This window comes from Aphis gossypii, chromosome X (assembly GCF_020184175.1).
Source record: "Aphis gossypii isolate Hap1 chromosome X, ASM2018417v2, whole genome shotgun sequence".
NCBI classification, from domain to species: Eukaryota; Metazoa; Arthropoda; class Insecta; order Hemiptera; family Aphididae; genus Aphis; species Aphis gossypii.
Window position 1 is genome coordinate 30,813,453 of NC_065533.1, and position 27,138 is coordinate 30,840,590.

A 27,138-nucleotide genomic window follows, 5' to 3' on the forward strand; every position below is an offset into this window, starting at 1 on the left:
AAAAAAAAATAAGACGCTACGACACAGATAAAATTCTTCTCAATGCGATTTATAATTTTGGTAATTTTTCGTACATAAATATGGAGAAAGTAAAGTCATCCCGCGTAAAAAAATTTTCAACTGACGTGTGTAAAAGACACAGACAACACATGTTGGTGTGGCGTCCTCTTAAAATGAATAGTATACATTTTTGAATCCAATCGTTGAGGTAAATGCCAAAGTAATTATCCCAGTATTTATGGCCCAGAAATATCCGGGTCTTCAACTACTACGCATGGTAATATCGTTGACTGTTTAGTATAACCAACATTCTTGAACAAGCTCAACGACACATTGTTCTTTTCACTAATAAGTGCATGAGGAGAGACGCCATTCTCGCCCATTTCCTTGGTTACTGCCAACACAATCAGTTTACCAAATCCACGTCTTCTGTAATCTTTCTGAACTACCAAAGTACTTAAACCTCCGTAATTGCCACACATGGCCCATGCCAAAAGCTCACCATTATGCCGACTGAATATACCCAAACTAATGTTAAGTCTTACTATGTCCCAAAGATCAGATTTGGGGTAAATGTCACTATGAGTCCACTGTGAATAAATAAAGTCTATATGATCCAAGCTCAATTTGTCAATAAACACATCTTCCGGAGTTCTAGAAACAAAAACAATTTATAGATAATAGTGAATTTAAATTGAGAAATTACAATACATTTTTTTAATAATACACTAGGTACAATGTAAACTGTGTTTCCTTTTTTTAATATGACTAGCTAAATTATCCTTCGATGCTAGGTTATATATAAACATAATTTGTTTATTTTCTTTGTTGTAAATTTGTAATACAAAACAATTCTTCGTATTGAAACATTGTTTATTATTTTATTTAATGCATTAAATGATACGTTCAAATTCAATGTTGTTGAAAAAAACTTTACTCGATATCCCGTATTAGTATATTACTGATGTTAAATAAATGACTAGCAATATATATATATATATACAGGGTGAATTTTTTATCAAACAACACTTATTATTTCCAAAAGTATTCATGTTTTTGCAAATATTTTTTACATAGTTTCTAATTGTTAAAAAAACAACGTTTTTATAAAAAAATTATATTTTTAAATATTTTTTATCCTTATAATTTTTTAAGTTTTTTACTTTTTTGAATGACAACATAAATTTTTAATTTCATATTCCAGAGCAGAATAATTTTCTGAGTAATTCGATACATAAAAATCGAATTTAGGGTGAGTAGTTTATGAGTTATACTTATTCAAAGTTTAGACAAGCGGAGTAGTGGACAAAACTACTCACCCTAAATTCGATTTTTATGTATCGAATTACTCAGAAAATTATTCTGCTCTGGAATATGAAATTAAAAATTTATGTTGTCATTCAAAAAAGTAAAAAACTTAAAAAATTATAAGGATAAAAAATATTTAAAAATATAATTTTTTTATAAAAATGTTGTTTTTTTTTAACAATTTGAAACTATGTAAAAAAATATTTTCAAAAACATGAATACTTTTGGAAAAAATGAGTGTTGTTTGATAAAAAAATCACCCTGTATATATATAATACAGTATATTTAGTAATATAGGCTGACACTCATTCATGTTCAAAATTCTAATTTGTATGCCACGATTTATAACTGAATTCAAATTCAACATTTACCATAATAACTATGCGGATTTGTATTTTATATAAATGTACCTATTACATGTTTAATTAAACACAATTTAATATAATCTCATTAAAAAACCGTAATAAAAATAATATTATTGTATGGTCTTATAATACAAACACATCTATCATAGACTTTTTATCGTCGATCTATGCAATTTTGATAACAATTTTTAATCATGCAAACTAAAGAATAAAGAATAAACCTATATTTTAGTGCATTTATAAGTATCAAGTGTTGAATCCTAGATGGCTAATATTTATAGTATAATTTATAGAAAATTAATTAATTATTTCATCACAGATTATTATTTAATCTTAGTTCGTGTTTATAATACTCTATATAGGAAATCTTTGAAATATTCAAAAACAATACTTTATTATTTAATGTTTTTTATCCATTCGTATTATTATTAAATTTTACTATTCTTCATTATACGACTCGAGCATAAATAATGTTCACACTTTATTTAAATAGGTATACTTATGCACAAGAAGGTAACATATTGATTGCCGTTTTAGCACGTTATATGTATTAAGAATATTAATTATTTATATATTTATTATACATATATTTAACTGGTTATATTGTTGTGAATTTATAGTATCAGTGTTTAAAATATAATTTATTAAAACCAAATAAAAAACTATAATTTCAAAGATAGGTATTAACTATGAAAGTTCATTTAACTAAAAATAAAAAAAATATTGGACTCGAGTAAATTAATGGAATTAATAATTATACACAAAAGTTTTTACTCTGAGGTTATTGAGTACTAATGTTTGCGGTCTCTGTCTTTCACAAGCGTGATAAAATTAACTATCCATTTCAAATTGATTAGGATGATTAATTTAAACCATAGTTCTTATAATTTATGTATAATTTGAATTCAACGCGAGATCGATAAGAACATTTTTACGATTTCAAATCAAATTTTTTAAGTGAATTAAAAGAAATGGCCTGATAGATCTCATGCACATCTAACGTTAAATATTAAGCTAAACGTTGCATTAACTATTGTGTAGACATAATATAAACAGGTTAGGTACCTTTACTTTCAAAATAACAATATAACCACTTTATTAGTAACATCAATAAAGTTACTCACATTTTCATACAAACCATACATTCAATCATTATTTTAATTCTATATTAGGTTAATTATTTATAATGTTCGTTTATAAAAGGTAAAAAAAAATAAATAAAATCACGAGTCAAATAATTGTACTAAGCATTACTATTGTATCTAGATTCTAAATACGCAATTGGTTATAATATTATGTATACCCACAAGTTAAAAACTGAACTTTGTTTTTCATAATAAAATATTATTAATAATAAGTCTTGAACTTCAATGTAAATAGAATGTGTAAATGTAATAGAATATCTTACTCGTAATCTAATCTGGCAGCTACATTGGCTGGCATCCACTTGAGTACAGTATTAAAGTACAGTTTACTCTTCAATCCCTTTTCCTCAACCGTTGTTTCCAAGACGGCATTCATTCTGATCGGTATAGCTTGGAACAGCAGTTTCTTCTGCCAATTGATGTGCTCAGTATTAAACAACATCCTTCGGAATTGTTCTTCGTTTCCCGGGCAAGTGTATGTGACTACGACGTCCGGATATTCTTCTTCCTGAAATTAATATTACTGTGCAATTCGTATAATGTATCTTCCAGCATCATGAATGAAAAAAATCCTAAAATTAAAAAAAGATTCTTAAAAATTACATCAACAATTGGATGTTTGGTGGTGTAATTATTACATTCGAACCTTCTGTATTGATCATATTAAAAAAACAAAGCAATTTTTACAGCTTACAAAACAAACATTTGTAACCAATAAATACTTTTTCATTTTTGCTGTATGAAAATAAAATTGTAATCGCATTGAATTTTTTTTATTAATATTCAATGAATGCATTTATTATTATTATTACTTACAGGTCGCGATAAAATCCCAATAAATGTTCCATTCTCAACGTCATTAGAAATATAGTATAATTTATAGCTCGATGCCGAATTTTTGCTCATCCATCGAAACGCATTTTTAATGAAATTATATGCCTGAAAAATTAAAAATATAAATGAATAAGTGCCAAACTGAAGTGCTTAATAATAAATAACCTTTTTATGATTATGTATATTATTACTTATCATTATATAATTTAGCTAACTATAGGTACTAAACATGTAGTTTAATTAGAAAGTTATATGTATTGTAGTTTTAAGAAAAATTATTGAAAATGGTGAAACAATTTAATTGGATAAAAAATATCTCATTATGGCCTTTATACCTGGCACAATCATAAAATAATTCCAAATTCCAATAATAACATAGAAATAAATTTTCAAATACAGGGTTCTAATAAATATGGTCAATATTCTTTAGATAAGGTTTATTAAATATTATTCCTAATATGTTACATACATATTTTATTTATATGTATATTTTCACTAAAATGCGTATGTCTGTTTAGAAATTATAACTAATAAGATAAAATTATATAGTATTATACAATATACATAGGTATAGCTAAAATAATATAAACAATTATGAGATACAGAATCAAATATAAATTTTAGAATATTATTCAAATAAAAATTATAAACGTATACAGTATACACGTATTCCATAGGATGAAATAATAATTGTATTAATTTTATAAACAAAGACATTTTATTACCAAATCGTTAATGTTCAAGTAATTAATCCATACAAAAATTAAAAAAATTAAAAGCCAATGAACTAATAAATAAGATAGTTAATACTCATATAAATACTTATAAATTAAAATTAAAATAATAGTCTACTTATAAGTTATAACATATACACTTAGCATTTTATAAATATTTCAAAATTAATTAATAAAAGATTTTTTGAAAATAGCCTATTGTATATAAGTTATAACTTTTAGTATTATAAATTGGCGTGGATACCTTATTGGCTTATTGTAAATTAACTTATTAAAAGTATATTTATGTAGGTCATATAGGTTACCTGTAACGGATAGGTACCCAAAGAATTAAATCATTAATATAATCAAATGTATAATTTGCAAAATATGTACTATTTAAAAATAATTTTTTAGTTTCCTAGTTTTTTTTTTTTTGTGTGTTACAATATTATATTTTTTTTTCAGGTATAAAATAAACTATTAATGTTTTACGTAACCTTGTACAGTCACCTGTCTAGTTGGCATTTACAGACAAGTTGAAAACTATTTTCTTATGACTTATTTTTTTATTTGTCACTTTAATAGTGTATAGATAGAAACTTCCTAAAATAAACAGACAAAATCGTTTAAAATATTGAAGATATCATAACCATTTTAGATTCTGAACGAAGTGATAAATGTATTTATTTTACAATGATGTGTTTTTTTTATCTGTGTATAACATAACTTTTCGAAATAATACTTCAATTTCAAACTTCGCAGGGGTGGTTTCCGATGGCAAAGTGAATATCCTTGGTGCAGTATATAGGTTAGGTTAAAAGTAAACATTTTCCAACAGTTTTCGACCAAATCTATTTTTTTCTTTCAAAAACTAATCACTTGAAATACTTGAAATTTTCACCAAATGTTTATATTAGTTTTATTGATGTACAGTAAAATTTTCAAAATATGTTGACGTTTTTGAGCTATTTATAGACAACTGAAATTTTCGATTTTTCTAAGAATTTTTTTTTTGAAGTGTCGATACACTTGAAAATGTAATACAAGGTTTCTTAGAAGTTGTTCTTATTGTAATTAAAAAAATCAAATATCGTTAGCCACTGCAATTTTTTTTATAAGCGTTTATAGTTCAAATTTTTATAAAATATATCAAAATCGTGAACATTTGCTATAGTTATTTTGTATCTGAAAAACCATAAAATAGAATAGTATTTATATCTAAGATTATATAACAAAAATGTTATGAGCATGTGAATTTTAAATTTTAACGAAATCGCATAACGATTACGATTTATTCTCAAACAATTTTCATTTTTCAATATTTGTTATTAGTCAAAAATTATACGTCGTACATACTTGAGAATTTCATCAGTTATTTAAATTGGCACTTTTTTGTACAATTTAATTTTCAAAATATTTCGCTTATTTTAATGCTATTTATAGGCATTTGAAACATTCGTTTTTGTTTATTTATTTTTTTTTTTTTTATAAATAGCGATAAAATTATTTAAAATTTGGTGTATTTAAACCATTAAAACATAAACCAACTTTTATACCAACCGCTGGAAATTGTATCCTAGACAAGATATCATCTCCGTTCAGAATCGTTTTTCACATACAATGATACCTATTACCTATCATTGGATTCAAATTTAATACATCAATAAATTATAGTGACCTACTATACAGCAGAGTGTTACTCACTTGACAACTCTTTTTTTTTATTTTACCAAAGGTTTTTCATAATATTTTTTCCGACGTAATTATTATTGTTATTGCGTTCAAAGTTATAGTTATAAAGATACATTACTTTGATGAAACAAATTAAAAGAAGATTTGTGTTAAACACTTGATTTTGTTTTAAACACAGAAAAGCTATTTATATGCACACATGCCTTGAAATACAATTTTTAATAATTTATTTAATTAGGTAGGTTAATATTAATTTATTTTATTAAGTATTATTATTTGTGTTTTGCTAATTTGTGCTAAATTGTAACAAGAAATTACTACCCAAATTAAATATAGCCGTACAATTTGCTTATAGTACCTATGCGTCTGGTATGAGAAACGAGTATGGTATATAATTTATTGGACCTATATTTTATAACAATCTAATTAGTAATTACCTACAATGACATTACTATACCTATATATAATTTTTTTAATGACATTTTTCAGGTTATAAATAAAATGGCTCAAATTGATCTATAAATAATCAAGGTGTAAGGTAAACTATACACTGTGTTTACTTTTGTAAATTATACGACTAGATGATGTCTAAACGATTCAAAAACAATAAAAATATGAATTTTATTATACTAGTATAATATTATTTAAATAATACTACTTTACTAGTTTATTGTTGATGTTATAATAATTATTATTACAATAATTTAATGTACCTATTAGTATTATTTAACTCAATTTAATTAAAAAAATTATTCATTTAATTATTAAATTTGTATCAAAATATCATAGTAACAACTATCTATTACGTAATAATAATAATAGTATATATATATATATATATACATATATAAAGGTATAGCTATTGAATTTTGTTAAGGAATAGCTTGTAAGCATTTAAGAACAATAGAGTACTTAATAATTATTAAAATATACATATTATATATTTCCTCAAATAATATAGTGAGGGAAGTACTTAAGTACTACTTAAATTTTAATTCAAAATAAAAATTAGAATATTCTTAGTTTTTGGTAATCGATTACGTTTATTTGAAGCCGCCTGTGTACATTGTACGTCTGTACAAGTATGCCGCATGTATTTGGCTATTTGGCACATTATCTAAACGACTAAACAATAAAAAACGTTAAACTGTAATCATATAGACTAGTTAATAATTGTATATTATTTTAAACCTTACAATAGAAACTACTGAGTACTGAATGATGAGCTCGCATCGTCAAATTAAACGAACACTTAAGTAGTGAAGTCATCATAATTTATTACTTGAAAATTACTTATTTACATATCATTTGTGCTGATCAATAGTATTTTATTATACATACCAAACATATAATATACATATACATATATATATAATATGTGTTACAACATATTTGTGTACTTTTTACAAACTCTAACTAAATAATTCAATATAAATTAAATTAATCGTAAATTGACTATCTTTATTTTTTATACTTGAATTATCTCGTATAAAATATAAATTTGTGTGTGTGTGTGTGTGTGTGTGTGTAATGTATAACTTGTAACAGAACAGTAATACTAGGATTTAAGAACCTATATTTTGATATAAAAAGTTTGAGACCGATAACTACACAGAAACCCAAACTTCATTAGCAGATTTATCGACTTAATCGATTTTCATTTTAACTCTGTAGGTATGTTATAAGTTTATAACTTTCATTCGTTTACTTAAGAAGTAGCCGAGCAGTGTTGGCCCGGCCAGGGCCTCGAACGCAGCCAAGGCCTTAACCTTTTTTTTAGTTTATAATCGTGGCGGGGAGAGGAGAATATACACTAATTCACTGTCCTGTGATCAATCTTGTTCATAGTAAATGAAAAAAAAAAATGAGGCCCCAGAGAAGACATGCGACCGAGGCCTTTTATATGCCAGACCGACACTGTACCTGTGTTAAATTATACACTAATATTTAGTTATATGTACAATATAAAATATTTATTAAAAGCTCGACATTACATCAAACTCTCTCTTCATCCTAACATGGTGTTATAAACTACTAGTTGACTAAATGCAAAACTTTTACTCGTCACGAAATTCCATCAATGGATGGTTATAATACCTATATAAGTATAGCCGATTGACTTCATCCTATATATGTTAACCTTAATTATAAACATCTTTTCGTATAACCCGTTCAGTTCATCTTGGTCATCGGCTGACGTCACAAACTAGGTACCGTCATAGTGGGTATTACTTTACAATATGAAATAGTAATCGTTACGGTCGCCGATGGCCAATATATGAACTGGACGCGTGGGTGATAAATACTAATTGTCAGTGTCTGTCCGGCTTATGATTGGGTCCCCGGCACAATAATTTACAAGGGCCCTTTTACAAAAAAGGTTTTTTACATATATAATATTTATTAACATATTATAACATAAAGGTGATTGCATTTTCCGTGTTCATTTAATATGAAATTAAAATTTTTTATCATTAAATAATTAAATAAAATATTATACAAATTTAAAATACCTAATAGGTGGTACTTTTAATACTTTTTAATAATATTATAATATACCTAGTAGATAAATAATATATTAAATACTAGTATTCATAATCAATAATTCAATGTTTACAAATTGATTCGATTGGAATCCGAGCCCGGAATCGCGAGTAAACTTAATATTTTTTTCCATTTAGGTAATTAATGTCCAAGGACCCCCGGCGATCGCCGGGTAGCCGGCCAGACCGACACCGCTTATTGGACAATAATGTATGGATACAGGATGAAGGTACAATCCTAATGATAAAAAATAAAAATATTATAAAATTATACTCACGTGTATAGAGTTTGGCCAGTCACGTTTCAATACTTGTTCGCAGAAGTATTCCACGATTGCTTCGGGCATTTCTTCGAGAATTTCGCTCCTCATGATGTCGCTCGTTTACACTGTTCGTGTCGACGTTATAAAATATAGGTATAGGTAATAATACAGTGAGGTGAATATCTAACGTACGTACGGACGCGCAACGGTGTAAAAGAAATCGGCGTGTGTAAAAACCGAATAGTACGGCGCGCGTAAGTGAACTATATAGCTATAGTAAATACGAACGAGACAGTTTAGTGTTTAATAGGTGTAGCACGGACGAGTAGTAAAATGTAAAAAAAAAAAAAAAATTTAAAGGACGGCGTTGCAGTAATTTACGGTCGTCCCAGGTGTTGTCTTTAACACACAAAACACGTGTATAGTGTATACTTGCGTGTGTGTGTGTCGGTGTGATGTCGTGGGGGTGATGGTGGTCGTGCTGTGTGTATGTGTGCGCGCCTCGGAACGATTCTGGGGAATCCGTAAGACCCTATTTCTGACGTGTGGAGGGGAGGCAGTCCCGGCGCGATCCGTTATAGCGTTAGCTGTAGATTTTCTGCCAAAATGGCCTACGGAGTTACGCCGCGTACACTACAACAATACACAAAGGTACCTACACGACGACGACGACGACGACGACGAGGTTATAAAAAAATAATTATTGGACGCAGAACATTCCGCTTAGGCGGTAAAAGCGGTTTTCACGCGCAGGAACTCTGCAGGGTATGCGTTTACCAAACGGAAATTTGTCGTAGGCACACGCACACGTTGTTAATATTGTCAGACCTCTTTCCCGATCAGACGCTAAATGTTTACGAGCCCGACGCCGCCGTAATCGTTGCGATCGCGGGGCCCACGACGAGCAGTCAACACTGCGCCGGTAACTGGTACGATAATGCATTGATTTCTTTTACCCCACTGAGATAAGTACGTTCTTATCTGTCTCGGTGTTTTACCCCGACAATAAGGTATATGGTAATAAGATAACGGTGGTGAAAATAATTAATCATGTGTGATAATGAAAAAAACATTATTATTATAATAATTATACGCCACTGCACTGCAAGCGTAGCTGCCAGCTGGTGTATAATTATATTGTATGATTTATGATTTATCGTTTGCCGTCAACGCATGTGCTAACGACGAGTATGACTTACGCAATTAATAATTATTAATATTACATTATTTAAAATTGTTTATATCCAGTCGTATCCGACGTGATAAAATATTGTTTATACATCGAAAATAAAATGTTTTAAATAGGTAGGTACCTACCTAGGGTTTTTGGTGGGTACCTACCTAATATTCTTATTAAATGTTTTATTATTATTATTTTTTTTTTTAAAGAAAAATAATAATAATATTGACGGAGTATGTGCCCGGAATACACACAATATTTTGTATCTATGATTTTCCGTTGATCGGTTTTATTGTATCGTGTAAATTACGTAACGTATTTTTTGTTAATTATTAGGTATTAGTAGGTATTTAAATATGAATACCAAAATTACAAATTAAAGTATCCAATTTCGCGTTGAGAATGTAAGCTTTAAATCATTGGCTATAAAAAAATTGTGATTGCATTTTTGATAATTTTTTAACTGCTGCAAGAATGAACAACTTAAAAGGAATGATATACATATTATTATTTCAAGCTTTCGTCCAAAAACGAAAATAAAAAAATTCATAAACATTTAAATAGGTATCTCAAAGAGACCCAAAATATATTTTTTAAATATATCATTTTATAGAAAATTCTAACATAAATGATATTGTGTGAAATGTTTGCAGTATCTATTTTTAAAAATAATCGAGAAAAAAACAATTACGTAAGTAAGTAGGAAAAATCAGGAATTTCATGTAAAACCAACTGTTTTTGACAAAAACGCTTTATATTTTTATGTTAATGCCTAATAGCTAATGATATAATCTCAAAAATACAAATATTCCATTTATTTAAAAAAATACATTTTGTATTCAAACTAAGTATGATATTTTGTTGGCCTAGAATTATATCGAAGTTGACAATTTGACATGTCTTTTATTAAAGTATTAACATAATTCTATGATGTATAAAATTTGCGTATATGTGGATGACTATACTATACTATGTCCAGTAAGCATATTATTAATTATTATCTTGTTACTATATACTAAAATACTAATTAGTATCATAATCATATATATTTATAGTTAGTTTAACGGTGTCACATAGTCGCTGTGATCTATTACATTACTCGCCCAATCAAATGTTTTTAATTTAAAAAATTGGTTTTGTGAAGTAAGTTGCAAGTTGATCTGGCAACAGAAAAAACGGCAATTTTTACGCAATAATATTTTATTTTATATTGTTGTAACTCAAAAACGAATCACTTTAAAATTTAAATACTTGAAATTTTCACCAAATATTTATATGAGCGTTATCTATACATGGTAAAATTTTAAAAATATCCTGGCTTTTTATAGATATTTTTATAGACAACTGAAATTTTTATTATTTTTTTTCTTGACATGTCGATAAAAGAGGTTTCGATTTCCTTAACTTGAATATTTAATACAAGATTTCTTATAAGTTGTTCTTATTGTAGTTAAAAAAAAAAAAAATCGAAAATCGTTAATCACAATTTTGGTTTAAGCGCTTAAAGTTCAAATTTTTACGAAATATTCCAAAATCGCGTAAATTTGCAAATAATTTTGTAGTTGAAAATTAATAAAATAGTATTTTTATTTATATCTAAGGTTAAAAAAAAGTAACACAAATTTTTCCATAAGTTTCCTTTAAATAACTATAGAGAAAACTCGAACGTCATTTTAAGAAAAAATGTTGTGAATGTGTAAATTTTAAATTTTAACAAAATCGCATAACGATTACGATTTATTCTCAAACAATTTTCATTTTTCAATATTTGTTATTATTCAAAAAGCATAAGTCGTAGATACTTGAAAATTTCTCTAGTTATTTAGATTTGCCTTTTCTTTATACAGCTAATTTAATTTTCAAAATATTTCGCTTATTTAAAAATTAAAAGTTATTTATAGGCATTCGAAATATTCGCTTTTTTTTTTTTTTATAAATGTCGATAAAATGTTTTTGGCTTAGTCAAAATACTTGAAAACTTAATACAATAAAGTTCCTCATGAGTTAGTCTTATAGTGATTCAAAAATTATAAGAATACACGGGCACAATTTTTTTTTTATAGCGTTTAAATTACTTTGAGTTAAAATATTGACAACATTTATCAAAATCATGAATATTTGCAAATTATTTTGTAATTAAAACTATACAATTTTTGGTGTAAGTAGCTAAGAATTGAAAATTAAATACAAAACTTTCTATAAGTTAAGCTTACAATAATTATAAAAGAAGTTAAGAAGTATAGGCCAATTAAAAATATTTCATTTAAAGTTTAAATTTTTACGAAATCAAAAATTCACGAGGAAAATAACAATTTACTATCAGATAATTTAATTTTTGATTTTTGTTATAGTAAAAAGCACTACCTAGTCGTAAAAACTTGAAACATACACTAGTTATTTAAATTTCTATTTCTGTAAATGATTTAATTTTGCGGTATTCAGGTTATTAACATAAACCACCTTTTTCACCATCCAGTAGAAAATATTTAAATATATATCCTAGGCTGAGCAGGCTGACAAATCATATATCTTCAGAATCGTTTTTCATAGTAAGTACAATGCAATGATTATTGATTGACCATTAAATTAAAATATAGTATATCTATTACAGAGATTGAGTGACTTAGTCGATGATTTAAATTATATAAAATGATAATAGTAATTGTATAATTTAAAATTAAAATGTGTATTCTAATTAATACGTATATTGAATTAATTATAAAATATTGAAATGTATAGAGTCTGAATTGTATAAAATGATAATAATAATTGTATAAAGTATAATCTAATTAAAAATATGTATATGTATATATAAATGTAACTGACATCAAATCTGTCGTAAAACAATCGTTTACTTCTTCCAAATTTAATTTTGGGTAAACCGATTACCAATTTTAGCCAATTACCTATTTCACTTGATTCATCTTTATATTCTTAAATATTCTAAAATAGTATAATGACAATTATATTTTTATTTTAAATTAAAAACTGATTTGGCTGATGCTCCATAATATAGGTATCTACTATATTATAATTATTATTTATTTTCCTGGTGTAAAGTTTAATACAATTGTGAAATTGAATTGCCTATGAGTTCACAATTTGAAATACAAATTCATAAAATAGTTAATATTGTAATTATTACAATCAATTTTAAAATTAATATAATTGATTCTCTATAATACCTATAGAATTAAAATATTTTATAGCGTTTAGAAATACAGAGATTCTATTTTTGTTTATTTAACATAATATTATTTATAAATATCATGGAAGTTCCTTTTCCATATCGATTTTCGTTGTCTTTAATTAAATTTAAAACGACATGCACTGAACATTATACAGAAGTCAGTAGATTCAATTACATATTAATTGTGATGCATTAGTATTAATGTTTCGTGAATTTTGTTGTAGACATTTTATAAACTAATATTATTCTGATTTAATACGTCAACTATTTTTTTAAAATGGTTTGACGTAAATATGCTCTGCCACCTACTACTGTTATTTTCTTATTGACACTATTATGTAGTTTAAAGATAGGGTGATTAGTAAAAACGATGCGGGTGAAAAAAGTAAGTACCTACTTAAGTGTAGGTATATAAGTTATTTCAAATGCTTCTAGTGTTTTTACATTCTTAATTTATTTTGAAGTGGTGACAATCTAAAAAGTTTTATTTCCAATTTTCACTTTTTTAGTAAGTCGAAATCGTCCGTTTCCATGTTTTATTTAGGAATGAATATCCATTGTAAAGATATGATAAATAGAGAAATTAGACACCTATCATGTTTAAGATTTATTAATAAATTATATCAAAATATTCATAATGTTTCAATCAATATTTTTTCACTATGTCCTGTTAGAACCTGGGTACTTAATATTTAAGTTTAACTTCCTAAGTATATAGGTACGGTTTCCCTGGCAGCGTCAGACGCGTGGAACAGTGGAACAGCACGGCCGCGTCGGACGCTGCGTCTAGACGCGACCTACCTCTAGACCGGTAGTGACGCTAGACGCCGCGTCTAGACGCAGCAGGGAAACCGTACCTTAACACTATTTTATTTTAGTAAAATATTTAAAATTATCAAAAATTAATAGTTGTTTTTATTATTTTATAACAGGTATATAATATATATATAGAACGATTCACCAAACATGTTCATTGCTTACCTCCATTTTTTTTTTCAATAATGAATTTATTCAATTTTGATTTTTTGAATTTTTAAATATATTTAATAGCACGTCGCACCCGCATGTTTTAGCTCAGTCTTAAACACGTCCTAGTGTAGGTACTATACATACTACATAGTAAATTTTCATTCACAAGTTTCAACAGTAATCAGTATCAGTATGCTTTTAGTTATGATATTAGAGTGAATTGACCTATTATCAAACTTTTAAGTAAGAACATTATCTGTGTTCTCATGTTGGTTTTTTTTCGATATTTTAAATTTTAAGTGACTTATTGAGTATTTTCAAATATTTAATATTTTTCTTACTTATAATTCGGGGAAATAATATTGAAGTGATTATAAAAAGTAAATCATTAATTGATAACTGTGCTATATTGCTTACATTGTTTATTAATTATTATATTAACAGACGAGTCTGATGAACACGGAATAAGAATCACCATGTGAGCAACATAAAAACAGATTACTCCAGCCTCCAGGCTATCTTGACAGACTCTCAATACATTTTAATAATAGCTCAGTACCTACTAGTCTATGAGAATTTTTTTACTATAGTTATAAATTATTATTATTTATTTATAAATTATAGTTAGATTGACTTTTATCTTGCGAATTGAGTTATTTACTAAAACTTTTATGCAACGAGTTACCAAATAAAATAATAAAATATAGGTACATTTTATATGAATAAATTATAATTTAAACAGGATTATTTAATTAAAAACTATTTAAATAATTATTATGAAAAGTAAAATTAATTTGAAATAATTAAATATTAAATAAACAATAAGTATCTTAATATTGATTTAATTCATAATATGTGTATGTATTAAAATATATTACCTACACAAATTATTGTATAAATTTTTTGGTATTATTTTTCAGAAAATGTCTATAAATAATAAAATTATGAAACAGGTACTTTTATTTATATAAGATATTAATTGTAGAAATTATAAATTGCAGAAACAAATTATAATTATTAGGTTTTTACTAAATAAACTAACTTTAGCAACTTTAGCAGAAAATAATTAATTTAAACTAGTTTTTAAGTAGGTATATAATGTACTTAAAACACAAATTATAGACTGAAAATTATACTGTAGATAATCACTTATGAGACAAGGTGAATACTGAATTATTAGTATGATGTTTAAATTGTAATATAACAAATGGTTAAATTGGTGGTTGGTTATTTAAATGTGGATTAGGATTTTCACTGTTATAAAAATAAAAAATAAATGATTCTATGTGGCTCACTATTTAAGTCTAATGTACCTATTAATATAAAAGTTTAGGTACATTCTATTATATAGTATTAAATTCAACAGGTTACGATTAAAAGCCTTAATCAATGAATGTATTGACTGTACAAAGGTGCCCACACGCTGCAGCGGTAGCGCTGACGGAGACGGTGGAGGTGACGGTGTCGGTGGCGGTGGCGGTGGCGGAGACGGTGGCGGTGGCGGTGGCGGTGACGGAGACGGTGACGGTGGCGGTGGCGGTGGCCGTGACGGAGTCGGTGGAGGTGAAGGTGGCGGTGACGGTGTCGGTGGTGGTGACGGTGGTGGTGGTGGTGGCGGTAGCGTTAAAATGAGTCTGGACCGTGTGCCTGGACACAATTTTACCGCCACCGCCACCGCCACCGACACTGCAGCGGTGTGCGGGGACCTGTATGGATATTGGAAGAACTGGCTTATTGGGTCAATAATTTTCAGGGAGAACTGAAACACTCCCACATAAATATCGATATTGCGATGAGCTCTGGAGCGTCGTCGCATCGAGCGTCCCTAGCGGCAGACGGCAGTAGCGGCATAGCGTCTAGCTTGTATAGTATGAGCTGTTGTAGTTGTTGACTGTTGCATCATTATTTATTACATAATTTCGCTAATAACTACTAATAACACGAGCCACAACAATCAAAATATCACGCACGACTGGACACAAGACTAGGAAAAGAGATATAAATTTTTGGATTCTCTAATTACCAGATTTGAATGTATGTAATATTGTTTATGCTAAGTTATTATTACCTATGTATTTCGTGCATTTCGTTTTGTATTAAGTATTATAAATTCCGTCTATAGCTTGGTTATATGGATACTTAAATGCATTTCAAAATGATTCTAAATAAAATAATGTCGATAGCTAATGATGTGTACCTCCGGTACCTATTATATGTTTTGTTACGTTTCCAAATGTTTAGATACTAAAACACTGGACCATTTAACTAAATGGTTGATTTGTAAGCAAATAAATCATTATAATCACAGATATTTGATTTCAAAGGAATTGTATTCTGTATATACGATCCGCGACTCGCGAGAGCTATCTCAAAATCAACCTAACCTAACTTCCGTGTGTTACAATTCGCTAAAATGTGCATTTCAGTGACATTTTCCTGCATGTCGCGACCAGTACATTATTCTCTTTCAATATGCCAATTTTCGACCGTTTTATTGTTCTATTAGTTGCTGTAACAACGCGGAGAATACAATTTTATCTCCCACCGCCTACGAGGTGCGAAGTGTAATTCGTTTTTTGCAAACAAAAGAAAATGGCAGACCTCAAATTCATCATCAGTTATAATATGTTGTTTACAGTAATACAGTGATGTAAAATTTCAGAAAATCTTGTTAGAATATCTGAAATCGTAAAACGCCTGATTTTTCAAACAAATTCACTGTATTAATGTAAACAACATATAACTGACGATGAATTTGAGCTGCGCTATTTTCTTCGGTTCGCAAAAAAACGAAACACATTTTGCACCCCATAGACGGCAGGAGATTAAATTGTATTCTCCGTGTTACAGCAACTAATACAACAATACTGAACAAAAATGATCGAAACTTGGCATATTCTAAGAGAATAATGTTTGGGTTGTGACATGCAGAAAAATACCTCTGAAGTGTCGTATTTAGTGAATTATAACATATCGGAGGTTAATTTTGTGATAGCCCTCGTATTTCATCTTCAAAAGACTATAAGTATGTTTTCCTTGCAGTATCTTAGGAGTCTAACGTTAATTACCCGTTCGATACAGTCGACATTATAACACCATGCTATTCTATTGTTTGACTTTATAGGAAAATCATATTTTAACAACTCTCATAATTTATAGTTCATTGCTTAGTGACATGTCTAGTATCTAGTTCAGAATATTTGTTCACTTGTCTCTCTCTCTCTTTCAATCGATTGGTATATAATGTAAACGTTCTGTAGTCATTGTTAGATTTGAATTATGTTTTGATTCTAAGCATTACTGAATTATCTTTCCACTGATGTTAGTTAAAATAGGAATAACCAGAATTCTATTAAATTAATATAAATGTTTATGTTATACTTCTCAGTTCTTTATAGACAAAAATGTACCTAATATTGTGTTCAATGTCGTTTTTACCGATTTCAACTCTAATATATTGATATTATTTATTCTATTGTGGTTATTGTAAACTCTTCTCCGTTTAACTTTTCTGATTACCACACTTTTATTATATCCAAAATGTTAGTAAGATTAAGAACCAAAACTGAGTAGGCCAAGTCTAGTTGTAATAGTGTCATTGAATTATTGTAATCATTGTAAAGATAAGTATATTAAATCATGTTTGTCATCAAAACAATAATGCAAATATTTCATAGATTTTAATAATTTATTAAAATGCCTTTTATTTACACATCTTCTTTATTTTATTAAGGGCCGTTCTTTCAATGTCCTGTTAAGTGTCGGTTAAGACTAACCAGTAGAATTCTATCGGTTAACACATGATAAATTCTTCCAGTTAGCGTTATCAGGCACTAACCGAACATTGTAAGAACAGCCTTAAATGTTAAAACTGTTCAGAAATTTTCAATAATCTACATGTCATAATTCTTATGACATGTTTCAGAATTTTTTAGTTATTTATGAATTTAGGCCGTTGTAATGAATAATGATTGTATGGTTTAGAAATATTTTATTTTGTTTTGTTTTGTTTCTTCTTATATGCATACGTAAGGGTAAAACAAAATAAATATTCTATAAATAAAATCAATATATTTATAAAAATTTTTCTGTTAATTTAATTTGAAGGTAACTAAAATACAAATTTGTTTCATAATACTAATAAATAATAATTTAAATATAATGTTTTAATGGGTGATTAAAGCAGGCTACATTTTTACCATTATTTTCAGAATATTACAATTTGCTATTTTTATTTTAAAATTTTCATAAAGAAAAAACTTATTTGACGAATTATGGATCTTGAATTTATTAAAAACTAGCCTTTTAGATTCAGAGTAGAGTAATGAATGACATGTATTGATTTTACAATGATGTGAGTTTTGTTTTATCTGTACACATTTTAAAGATTGTTTTTGGATAAACAATTGGATGTAATTTGTACTTTATAAACGTTAAAATTAAAAATTCTTAGTACTTTTTTTCATAGTTAAAAAATAGCCAAAAATTAAGAAAAAACTGAAATTCTTATGCAAATTTAATACTATTGAAATAATTGCTTTGTAAACATTAGAGCTAGGATTTGTATACTCTAAAAAGTATCGAAATATACAGTAAAAATCATAAAAATATGCAACAAATATACTAGAATTTTTTTTATTTATTTAAAATTTACAAATTAATATATTACTTAAATACTTAATGAAAAATAAATTTTAGGGAATTTTCTGAACAACTTAATGTATTTTTAAAATTACAAACAATAGATTTTCCACAAAGGTTTTCAAATACTATTTTTCTGTCAGTAATGAAAACCTCAGTATCTTTATTTGCTGAAGAAATTCATTCTCAAATTTTGTTATGTATCAAACTACTTATTTTTGGCATATCCACGATTTTTCAGACTAAATAACAAACAATGTAACTGAGTGGTATGTCGATAACTGACTGATACAGCAAAATAAATTAAGATTATAGGTGTATACAAACGTTAATCGTAGTAGATTATTTATATTATCTTTATTTTAGTTGTTATTTAATGCCAACAAAATTATTTTTAATATATTTTTACTCGACAAAATATTGTTTTATGCATTTTTTTTTTAAAAATTTTAAGTTGAATATACAATTTATTTCAAATTTTGTAAAAAATTTTAGAAATATACAATAACCATTTAATATGCAAAAATATGCAAAAAAAAATTTCACCAGTACCTACAAGTTACTGTGATTCTTAAAGATTACTGACAAAAATCCAAAACAGTGGATAGGAAAAAAATATGCAATTGCATAGAAATCTGCACTTTAATCATCATGGTTACCACAATTTAGACTGTCTTCGCCCAGTATTTTTTTCATTGTATACAGTGATTTATCATTGAATTTTAATTTAATAAAATTTATTATAGTGATTTATTCAATAAATAGTTCTAATCAATACCCAATGTACATCAGAATGGTACTAACCCATACCTAACCCACTTGCCTATTTTCTAGGTGAATTTGAGTGCCCATTTCTAGTATAAGTATTTTGATAATTTTTCAATGAATAAGACTTATAATACTAATTAAGTGAAGTCGTTGTATCCTAATATCTTTAATATTTCAAAAACCATTATGTTTTAAAAATAACTTATCAGCGTTTAGTATAATAAAACAATTTAAAAATAACCTTTTGATTGTGAATTGTGATGATCAAAGGAGTAAAAATAAAATAATAAAAGTTTTTCCAAAAATGTGAAACATACACATATCCATGATTGCATTTACATTACTGCCCATACTATTAGTTATGTAATTTTTACTATTTGTTAGATCAATACACCAATTGCTACTTACAATATATTTAGCCAAATTTTAAAATAAATATAAGTATAAATGCTATATTTTATTAGCTAATGTATTATGAGCCAGTGAAAATTGTTTTCACTTTTAAATTTATTTAATTGATAGTCAGGTAACATTTTTAATAATTATTTGTTCTGAATTTTCTATTAGGGTTATAATTAAATTAATTCATATGCTAGTTTAATTGTCAGTTTTAGTAAAATATTGTAATAATTGTCCCTAATGTGATAAACTAATTTATTTTAAGAGTTTGTATTGTATTAAACTAATTTTGAACTTTTACTAGTTCAAAATTATAAATAAATATTAATTAGACTGAAGTTTGTAAATTTTATGTAATTAGATAATAATAAATAAATTAACTTTACTAAGGACTATAATATACAGTTCATAGTTATTGACTATTTGATTTAGTCGAAATAGATACCATACTACTGTATTTGTGTGGATTTTTTTTAAAATTAACTATTGTAAAATGTCGAGTTAAAAGAATAGTTTTTTATTTATTAAAAATGTATTGTTTTTCAAATTAAACATACAAATTATTAATACTTTTAAAATATTATTTAAGTTCAAATTATGATGAAAAGTATTAATTTAATATACCTAAATATGATTTAAATAGCAGATAATATAATTTTAATCATTAAGAATTTTTCAATATTCTGGTATTTTATAATTCCTACAACCATTGAAACAATTGAACCTTTTGTGTTTAAAAATTTCTTTATAAGCATTAAAGTTTTAATAATTATATAAATATGTATTATTATATTATAGTAAATAAACTAAACTTATGAAGAATCGTATTTCAAATTTTCAAACCTTATTGTTGACAAAATTTAAATTTTTATAAAAAAGTACAAAATAATTTTAAAAATGTTCATAGTTTGTGAAAATTTGAATTAACTTATATAAAAAGAAATTATCACTTTATTTTAAACGGATTTATATTTTAAACAATATATTTATTATAAGAATTCTAGGAATCATGTGTTTATTATGATTTTTTATTCATAAACAAAAATTTGATTGTAGGTTCATAAATCGATAAACTATTAACTTCAAACTTATAAACAACACAAAAACAGTTGAAATATTTTGAAAATTGTTCTTATCTAATGCTAAAATAAATATTTTGAATCTTGATCTTTTTTTATTAACATCTGTTTTATGGTGCTCAATGAAAAAAAAAATAGGCTAGGCTTTTCCCAAACATTTTGAACTTGTTGTAAAATGTACGTTATATATATATATATATTATGATACTCTGCAGTTGACTCTTATTGTTATAACAAAAACGGCGTAATATTATAGTTTTAACTACAGTTTTTACTTCGGTGAAAATTAATATTATAATTTATAATCATCGTCGTCTATGAAATATATTACTGCAACCATGCAGTGCCCCGTTGTTCATATAGGGTCATGACATGTATCTATGCGTTACGCGTATATATTTTTAATAACAGATATTAAATATATATATATATATATATCGTATATAGGTACATAGGTACCTATTTAGTATTTATTGTCGTATCGATTGTCCCAATGTATTATTAGCTGGTAATACCATATATATCTTGTTATTATGTATTGTTGAAATATTAAAACGAGATATAATACCTACCGTAGCCTATACCTATAAAATATGTATAATTGTATACTTGTATGCACCCATATGTTACGCCGCGTAATGTTTGTTGGGACGCGACCGTAGCTAAAAATCAGTCAGTGGATGCCAAATAATAAAGTATAATCTGAACCTGAATTATGTTTGCGCACATTTGAAATCGTTTCTTCGAAACAACAAAATTGTATTTTTGAATTACATCCATTATTATATTGAGACATTGAGTGCCTTCTAGGCTCTAGCTGTAATTAGACGGAATATAAGAATAGATATTAAAATGTTCTGCTGGACTTTAAAAAATGTTTGTTGATAACAAATTTTTAATTTACCCATGCGGCGTTGCAATTCCGCGAGTATATTAGTAAATGATACCTAATGTATTTGTTAAATGCATAGGTAAGTAGTGAATAAGTGTGTGTTTATCTTTTAAATTAAAAATTGAAAACCTTTTTCCCTCGCTTTTCCAATATATAAACGTCAACCATAATTTAATGTCTAAATAATGCAATAGGTCCCTATTGTATAATATATTTTTATGTTTAAAATTCAACTTGCTGCAAATTTTAATATTTAATATTACATAATATGAAATAAATAACTACACTAAAATATATTTTTTCAACGTTTTTCTTATTAAGTCGTAGCAAAATGCAACTTAATGTAGCAATGTTAATTTGACTATTTTAAGTAGTTGCTATACCTATTGTTGATACCTATATGGCTGTATCGGATAATTTATGAGTACTTTTATTTTATTGTATTTTAAATACTTAGAACTTACTATTGGTAATAATTTCATGTGGTATATTTGATGTTATTGGAAATATTATTAGATACCTACTAAATTATATTTTGGGTATTACTAATAGTAGATGGACATTTCTTACAAATATAATTAATAATGACTTAAAATGTATTTAGGTACTAAATATACATAATATTAAATTACATATTTTATATTTTTTAAATATTTGTTGAACATTATTAGTATGACATATTACTAGATACTTATTTAACTTGCAAAAATAGTATTCAAATATCTAAAATAAAATATGATTTGTATAGATATGTATTTTTTGAAAATATTCTTTGTATACAACGCCCGTGTATAATAGCAATAACTCAACACATTAAGTTGCTAAGTTTTAAATTTCATCTAAAGTTAAAGGACACACAACTATTTCAATATTACAATTGTAACGTTTAACTTACGCATATCAGTATAATTAGTCGTCCTATACTTCATTAATTATTTAAGAATATCAATGTTTTAACCCAATGTGTAATACTTCTTTATTATTATCAACAAATAACAAATATCAGTTACGGTTGAACAGCTAGCATACTGTCGTTACCGCCGTACATGTATAATATTATAAATTATTATATTATTACGTAATCATTTTGTTTAGTGAATATATTACTATATAATTTAAAAAACAAATTTTTACACCTCCTGCGGGCTTATCTGGCGGGTTTGAAATCGGATTATACACATATATAGCTAGCTGGAGAGCACGCAAGGCGGTGCAGACTTAGTCCGTCACTCGATCGCCACGTGCATGATGTGTACAGGACACAGGTATATAATAAATATATACATGTGCCCGCGAGTTTGTATCTCGCGGTATCATCTATCTTTATACCACTATACCTGTACATATTATACAGTGTGCACTAAAATATTGCAGCTCTGCGGTTATAACTTAAAGCACGCGCGTACATATAGACATATAGTAGGCTAACGTGTATATACTATGTAATATGTATGTATGTGTATAGCGTAGTATGCTTATGCGCCAACTATTGTTTAATTCAAAATTATATTATAGGATGGTCATTGCGCGGCGGGGCACACGGATGTCGGGTAGGGGACCGTAGCGCGGCGAGGGGATGCGTAACCGGCGTGCTGCGAGTACCTATAATATACGTCTATAGGTGTACTATTTTATAATAGCGGTACCTACGGCGCGGGCAATAGACGAATATTCCAACGGTGCGGCGGCGGGTAGGAAGACACGGATGAAAAAAAAACCATGAAATGTTTTCAAATAATAATAGTAATATATTATGCTTAGGCCTATGTAATACGTACTACGGCCGCTGCAGACATTGTATGTATTATTATTTTCGTTATTAGCGCTTGTGCGTTAGTTTCGTGTAGACGTGCGTGGTGTATAGGCATACTATAGGTATTTACCTACAGCTAGCATCTACTGTAGACAGTAAAATTGCAACAGTCCATTTCGTACAAGTATCCATCTGCGTAACACTATTATTTCATTGCTAAAACATTGTAGTCTGCCGCGGTGTAGTAGTTGATTTTACCGTTTTATTTTTTTCAATACCTAATAGCTAGTGTTAAAAAAATATTCTACACATCTATTGGTATATTCGTGTGGTTGTGGCAGCAACATCATGTCTAACTCTCATCAGATAGAGGAAAATTTTGAAACACTAAAGGATGTAAGTCGCGTGTATTATTTTAAATATTGTATACTTAAACCAAATTTATATAGACGACTACTCGCGAATAGAACAGTGAATATAATATTACCCCTGTAATTGCATATATTTTATTAATTGCGTGTTGACATATTATATACCATTATACCTAATCTACTTATGTTTTAAATATTATATTATAATTTTTTTTTACAGCTATTTACCACCATGAGCCAAGCCATAGAACAACTCGAACAACAACAGTCCATATTGAAAAAGGACAACAAAAGGCTCAGTGAAACTAACGATAAGTTGCTAGAAATCACCAAGAAACAGAAATTGATGGTAGATGAAGACGTGCCAACCACGGATGAACCAAAAGGTAAGATACCGCGAGTCTTTAACAAGTCAAACAAAAAATGTTATTGAATTTCGGATAGTTGCAGTTCAAACTGCTATACAGACAATATAATAATATATAGTATATACTAATATATTATAAATATAATAGGCATATAGCCAGGAGCATATTATCTAGATTTTCATTTCAGGGAGGGGATAAAAAATATATAGGTAAGACGTAAGTGTTGTTTAGAATTAAATTACATTGTAATATAAATGCGTATAAAACATAACATATATAAATCGTCTAAATTTCGGGTTGGTAGTAGGGGCTGATTCACCTTCATAAATATATAGTTTAATCAGTTTCCATAGATATCATTGTAAATGTATACAGATAAATTGCGGTCTTGACGAATATTTATTTTATAATTATTTATTATTAGGATTATTTGAAAAAAAAAATGAAATATCTTAACAATTCAAGTATAGTAAACAAAAAACTTTCCGACAATTTTGTTAAACTCAATAATTATAATTTTAGAAAATTTAGTTTTCATGTGAATATTATATATATTTATAAATTATCATTGTATATTTGTACCTGATTGATCATATGTGATATTGTATCTAATAAAAAAAGGTATTTATATGAAAATTAAATATTAGTAATTTAAGCTAATTTTCTACTTATTTTTCTTAAGAAAATGTATGATAAGATTTATAACATTTTAGCTCTATCTGCACAAGATATAACAAATCAGTATCGTAAATCGATTTACAAGAAACTTGCTGATCTTGAAAATCATCTATTGAACACTCCACCGCCATCTATTGATGACTTTGATTTCAATGAAGTAAGTTAAACATGCACACTATTTATATTTTTAAAATCTTAGTATTAATCTTTTGTCCATTTTTAGAAAGATGCTAAGCAAATGCTGAAATTAAAAGTTCAAATGCATTCGTTATTGCAGGAAAACCAATCATTGAAAGATCAGCTTTCAGGTTTCCAGAATTTGCATGATCAGGTATCTATATTATATTCATTTATTTATTTTATGTATGATTACAAATTCAAATTTAAATTAAATATTGTTTGACAGTTTGGTATGAATAAATACCAATAGTGTATTGTGTATTTTTGTGACATTATGTTTTTTTAAAGTATGTAATACTTTATTATTATGTGCTATCTCTATTTCATTAAATCTAAAACAGAAAATTTTATATTAAGAATAATCCATTTTATTCTGTTATTTTTAGTATTACAGTAAATTGATCTAGTGTATTATTTAAACGTTAGATTAAAAAAATTAAAGATATTAGGGTTCCATATATTTTGTTTCTATTTATGTTTTCATTTTGAAGGATGTTATGTGTATTTAAAATTTTATAAAACTATATGACCTTAATATTGACATACATTACTGCAATTACAATTTCAATCTAATTTTAATCTTAAGTTTGAAGAGACTTGAATATTAATTAATGTGTTTGAATAGGTTATGTCTAGAATCCGATCAAATAAGAATGGTAATCCTACCAATCAACAACAAGGAAATAATGCTACAACAAACTCCTCTCCTGGTGCATCTGGTTCACTTGACAAAAACAATGTGCAACCACTTCAGGTGAACGTTGTTGATGGTGATGCTGATGAAATGAAGAATGAGTAAAAAAAAGTGTTCAAAGCATAATAAGAATAAGAATATTATTAGTTAGAAAGCTATATAATAGTAGTTTTATATTCAGTTTCATATTTCTTTACTTTTTAGTCATTAGCATGCTTATAAAAATAAAATGTATTCATTACATTAATTTACAAACATTTAATCTACTTTATATTCACTAAAATTAAATTTTTTTCATTCTAAGTTTCTTTAAGTCAATCTGGACTGTTAGTACTTAAGTCAAATAAGTTTTGTTTTTTTTTTCTAAGTTTTTTTATCACTATGTTTATATATATTAATTTAATTTTTAATAACTATTTGTATCAAACATTGAATTTATTCATTATTTATACATAAAAAAAATAAACAAAATATAATACATTTCAGTACCTAAATCATTATTATTAATATTATTTATTATGAAATAAGAAGAAATTCATGTAAAAGCAGATTTCTCTATTTTCACTTATCGAAAATACTATTGTGTTTATAGTTTTATTTATTAAGTTGACTAATTTAAGTACATTAGGCTATAAAAAAAAATTCAGTATGATTGACTTTATATTTCACAGTATTTCTACGGGATGCGAGTAATAAATCCTTAATTTTTATAGTAATTAATATTTTTCTACCTATTATTCAAAAAAAAAAAAAACAATTAGTTGTTCTTATTTGCGTGATCTATTTATTAAAAATCAGATCCAACATTCTTAAGATTGAAAAAAAATGATTTAATATTTTATTAGATAAAATAATTTTTTCGGTTTTATAATAATATAAAAATATAGTTTTAAGTATGCATGGGTGGAGTACTAACAATAATAGTTTAAAAATGATATTGATTATTGACTACAATAGAAAATCGATACTAACGAAAATATTGAATTAGTACAATTTATTGTAGACATTTTCATCATTTTTGAGAAAAATTAGATAGCTCCATAGTTATCTTTTTGAATAAACAGAATCTAAGTCAGGAACCCCTTCAGTTTTAGAAATTAGTATGATTCT

At 26.8% G+C, this 27,138-nt stretch overlaps 2 protein-coding genes across 3 annotated transcripts; one reads left to right on the plus strand and one right to left on the minus strand.

Annotated features, from left to right (window-relative positions):
- On the minus strand, window positions 1–9,932 carry LOC114130569 (uncharacterized). Its single transcript, XM_027995561.2, has 4 exons — window positions 8,882–9,932; window positions 3,635–3,757; window positions 3,082–3,326; window positions 1–654 (listed from the first exon to the last, which is right to left on the minus strand). The coding sequence occupies exons 1-4, from the start codon at window positions 8,972–8,974 to the stop codon at window positions 237–239; spliced, it is 879 nt and encodes a 292-aa protein (XP_027851362.1). The 5' UTR covers window positions 8,975–9,932; the 3' UTR covers window positions 1–236.
- A 6,095-nt stretch (window positions 9,933–16,027) lies between these two features.
- On the plus strand, window positions 16,028–26,525 carry LOC114130568 (uncharacterized). Of its 2 annotated transcripts, XM_050206543.1 has the most exons (6): window positions 16,028–16,239; window positions 24,023–24,133; window positions 24,329–24,494; window positions 25,190–25,311; window positions 25,378–25,485; window positions 25,960–26,525. In XM_050206543.1, exons 2-6 carry the CDS (start codon window positions 24,086–24,088, stop codon window positions 26,131–26,133), a joined length of 618 nt encoding a protein of 205 aa, XP_050062500.1. In that variant the 5' UTR covers window positions 16,028–16,239; window positions 24,023–24,085; the 3' UTR covers window positions 26,134–26,525. The 2 variants fall into 2 exon arrangements, with proteins under 2 accessions (XP_050062500.1, XP_027851361.2); XM_027995560.2 differs by lacking the exon at window positions 24,023–24,133 and having other exon boundaries at window positions 16,029–16,239.
- The last annotated feature ends 613 nt before the right edge of the window (window positions 26,526–27,138 follow it).

Excerpts from the sequence above, each read along its gene's own strand:
- LOC114130569 (XM_027995561.2), bottom strand. The coding sequence starts at position 8,974 with ATGAGGAGCGAAATTCTCGAAGAAATGCCCGAAGCAATCGTGGAATAC. Across the intron at positions 3,327-3,634 it reads TTGGGATTTTATCGCGACCT|GAAGAAGAATATCCGGACGT; the intron begins GTAAGTAATAAT and ends TATTAATTTCAG. Across the intron at positions 655-3,081 it reads GCTGCCAGATTAGATTACGA|AACTCCGGAAGATGTGTTTA; the intron begins GTAAGATATTCT and ends TTTTGTTTCTAG.
- LOC114130568 (XM_050206543.1), top strand. The coding sequence starts at position 24,086 with ATGTCTAACTCTCATCAGATAGAGGAAAATTTTGAAACACTAAAGGAT. Across the intron at positions 24,495-25,189 it reads AACCACGGATGAACCAAAAG|CTCTATCTGCACAAGATATA; the intron begins GTAAGATACCGC and ends ATAACATTTTAG. Across the intron at positions 25,312-25,377 it reads ATGACTTTGATTTCAATGAA|AAAGATGCTAAGCAAATGCT; the intron begins GTAAGTTAAACA and ends GTCCATTTTTAG.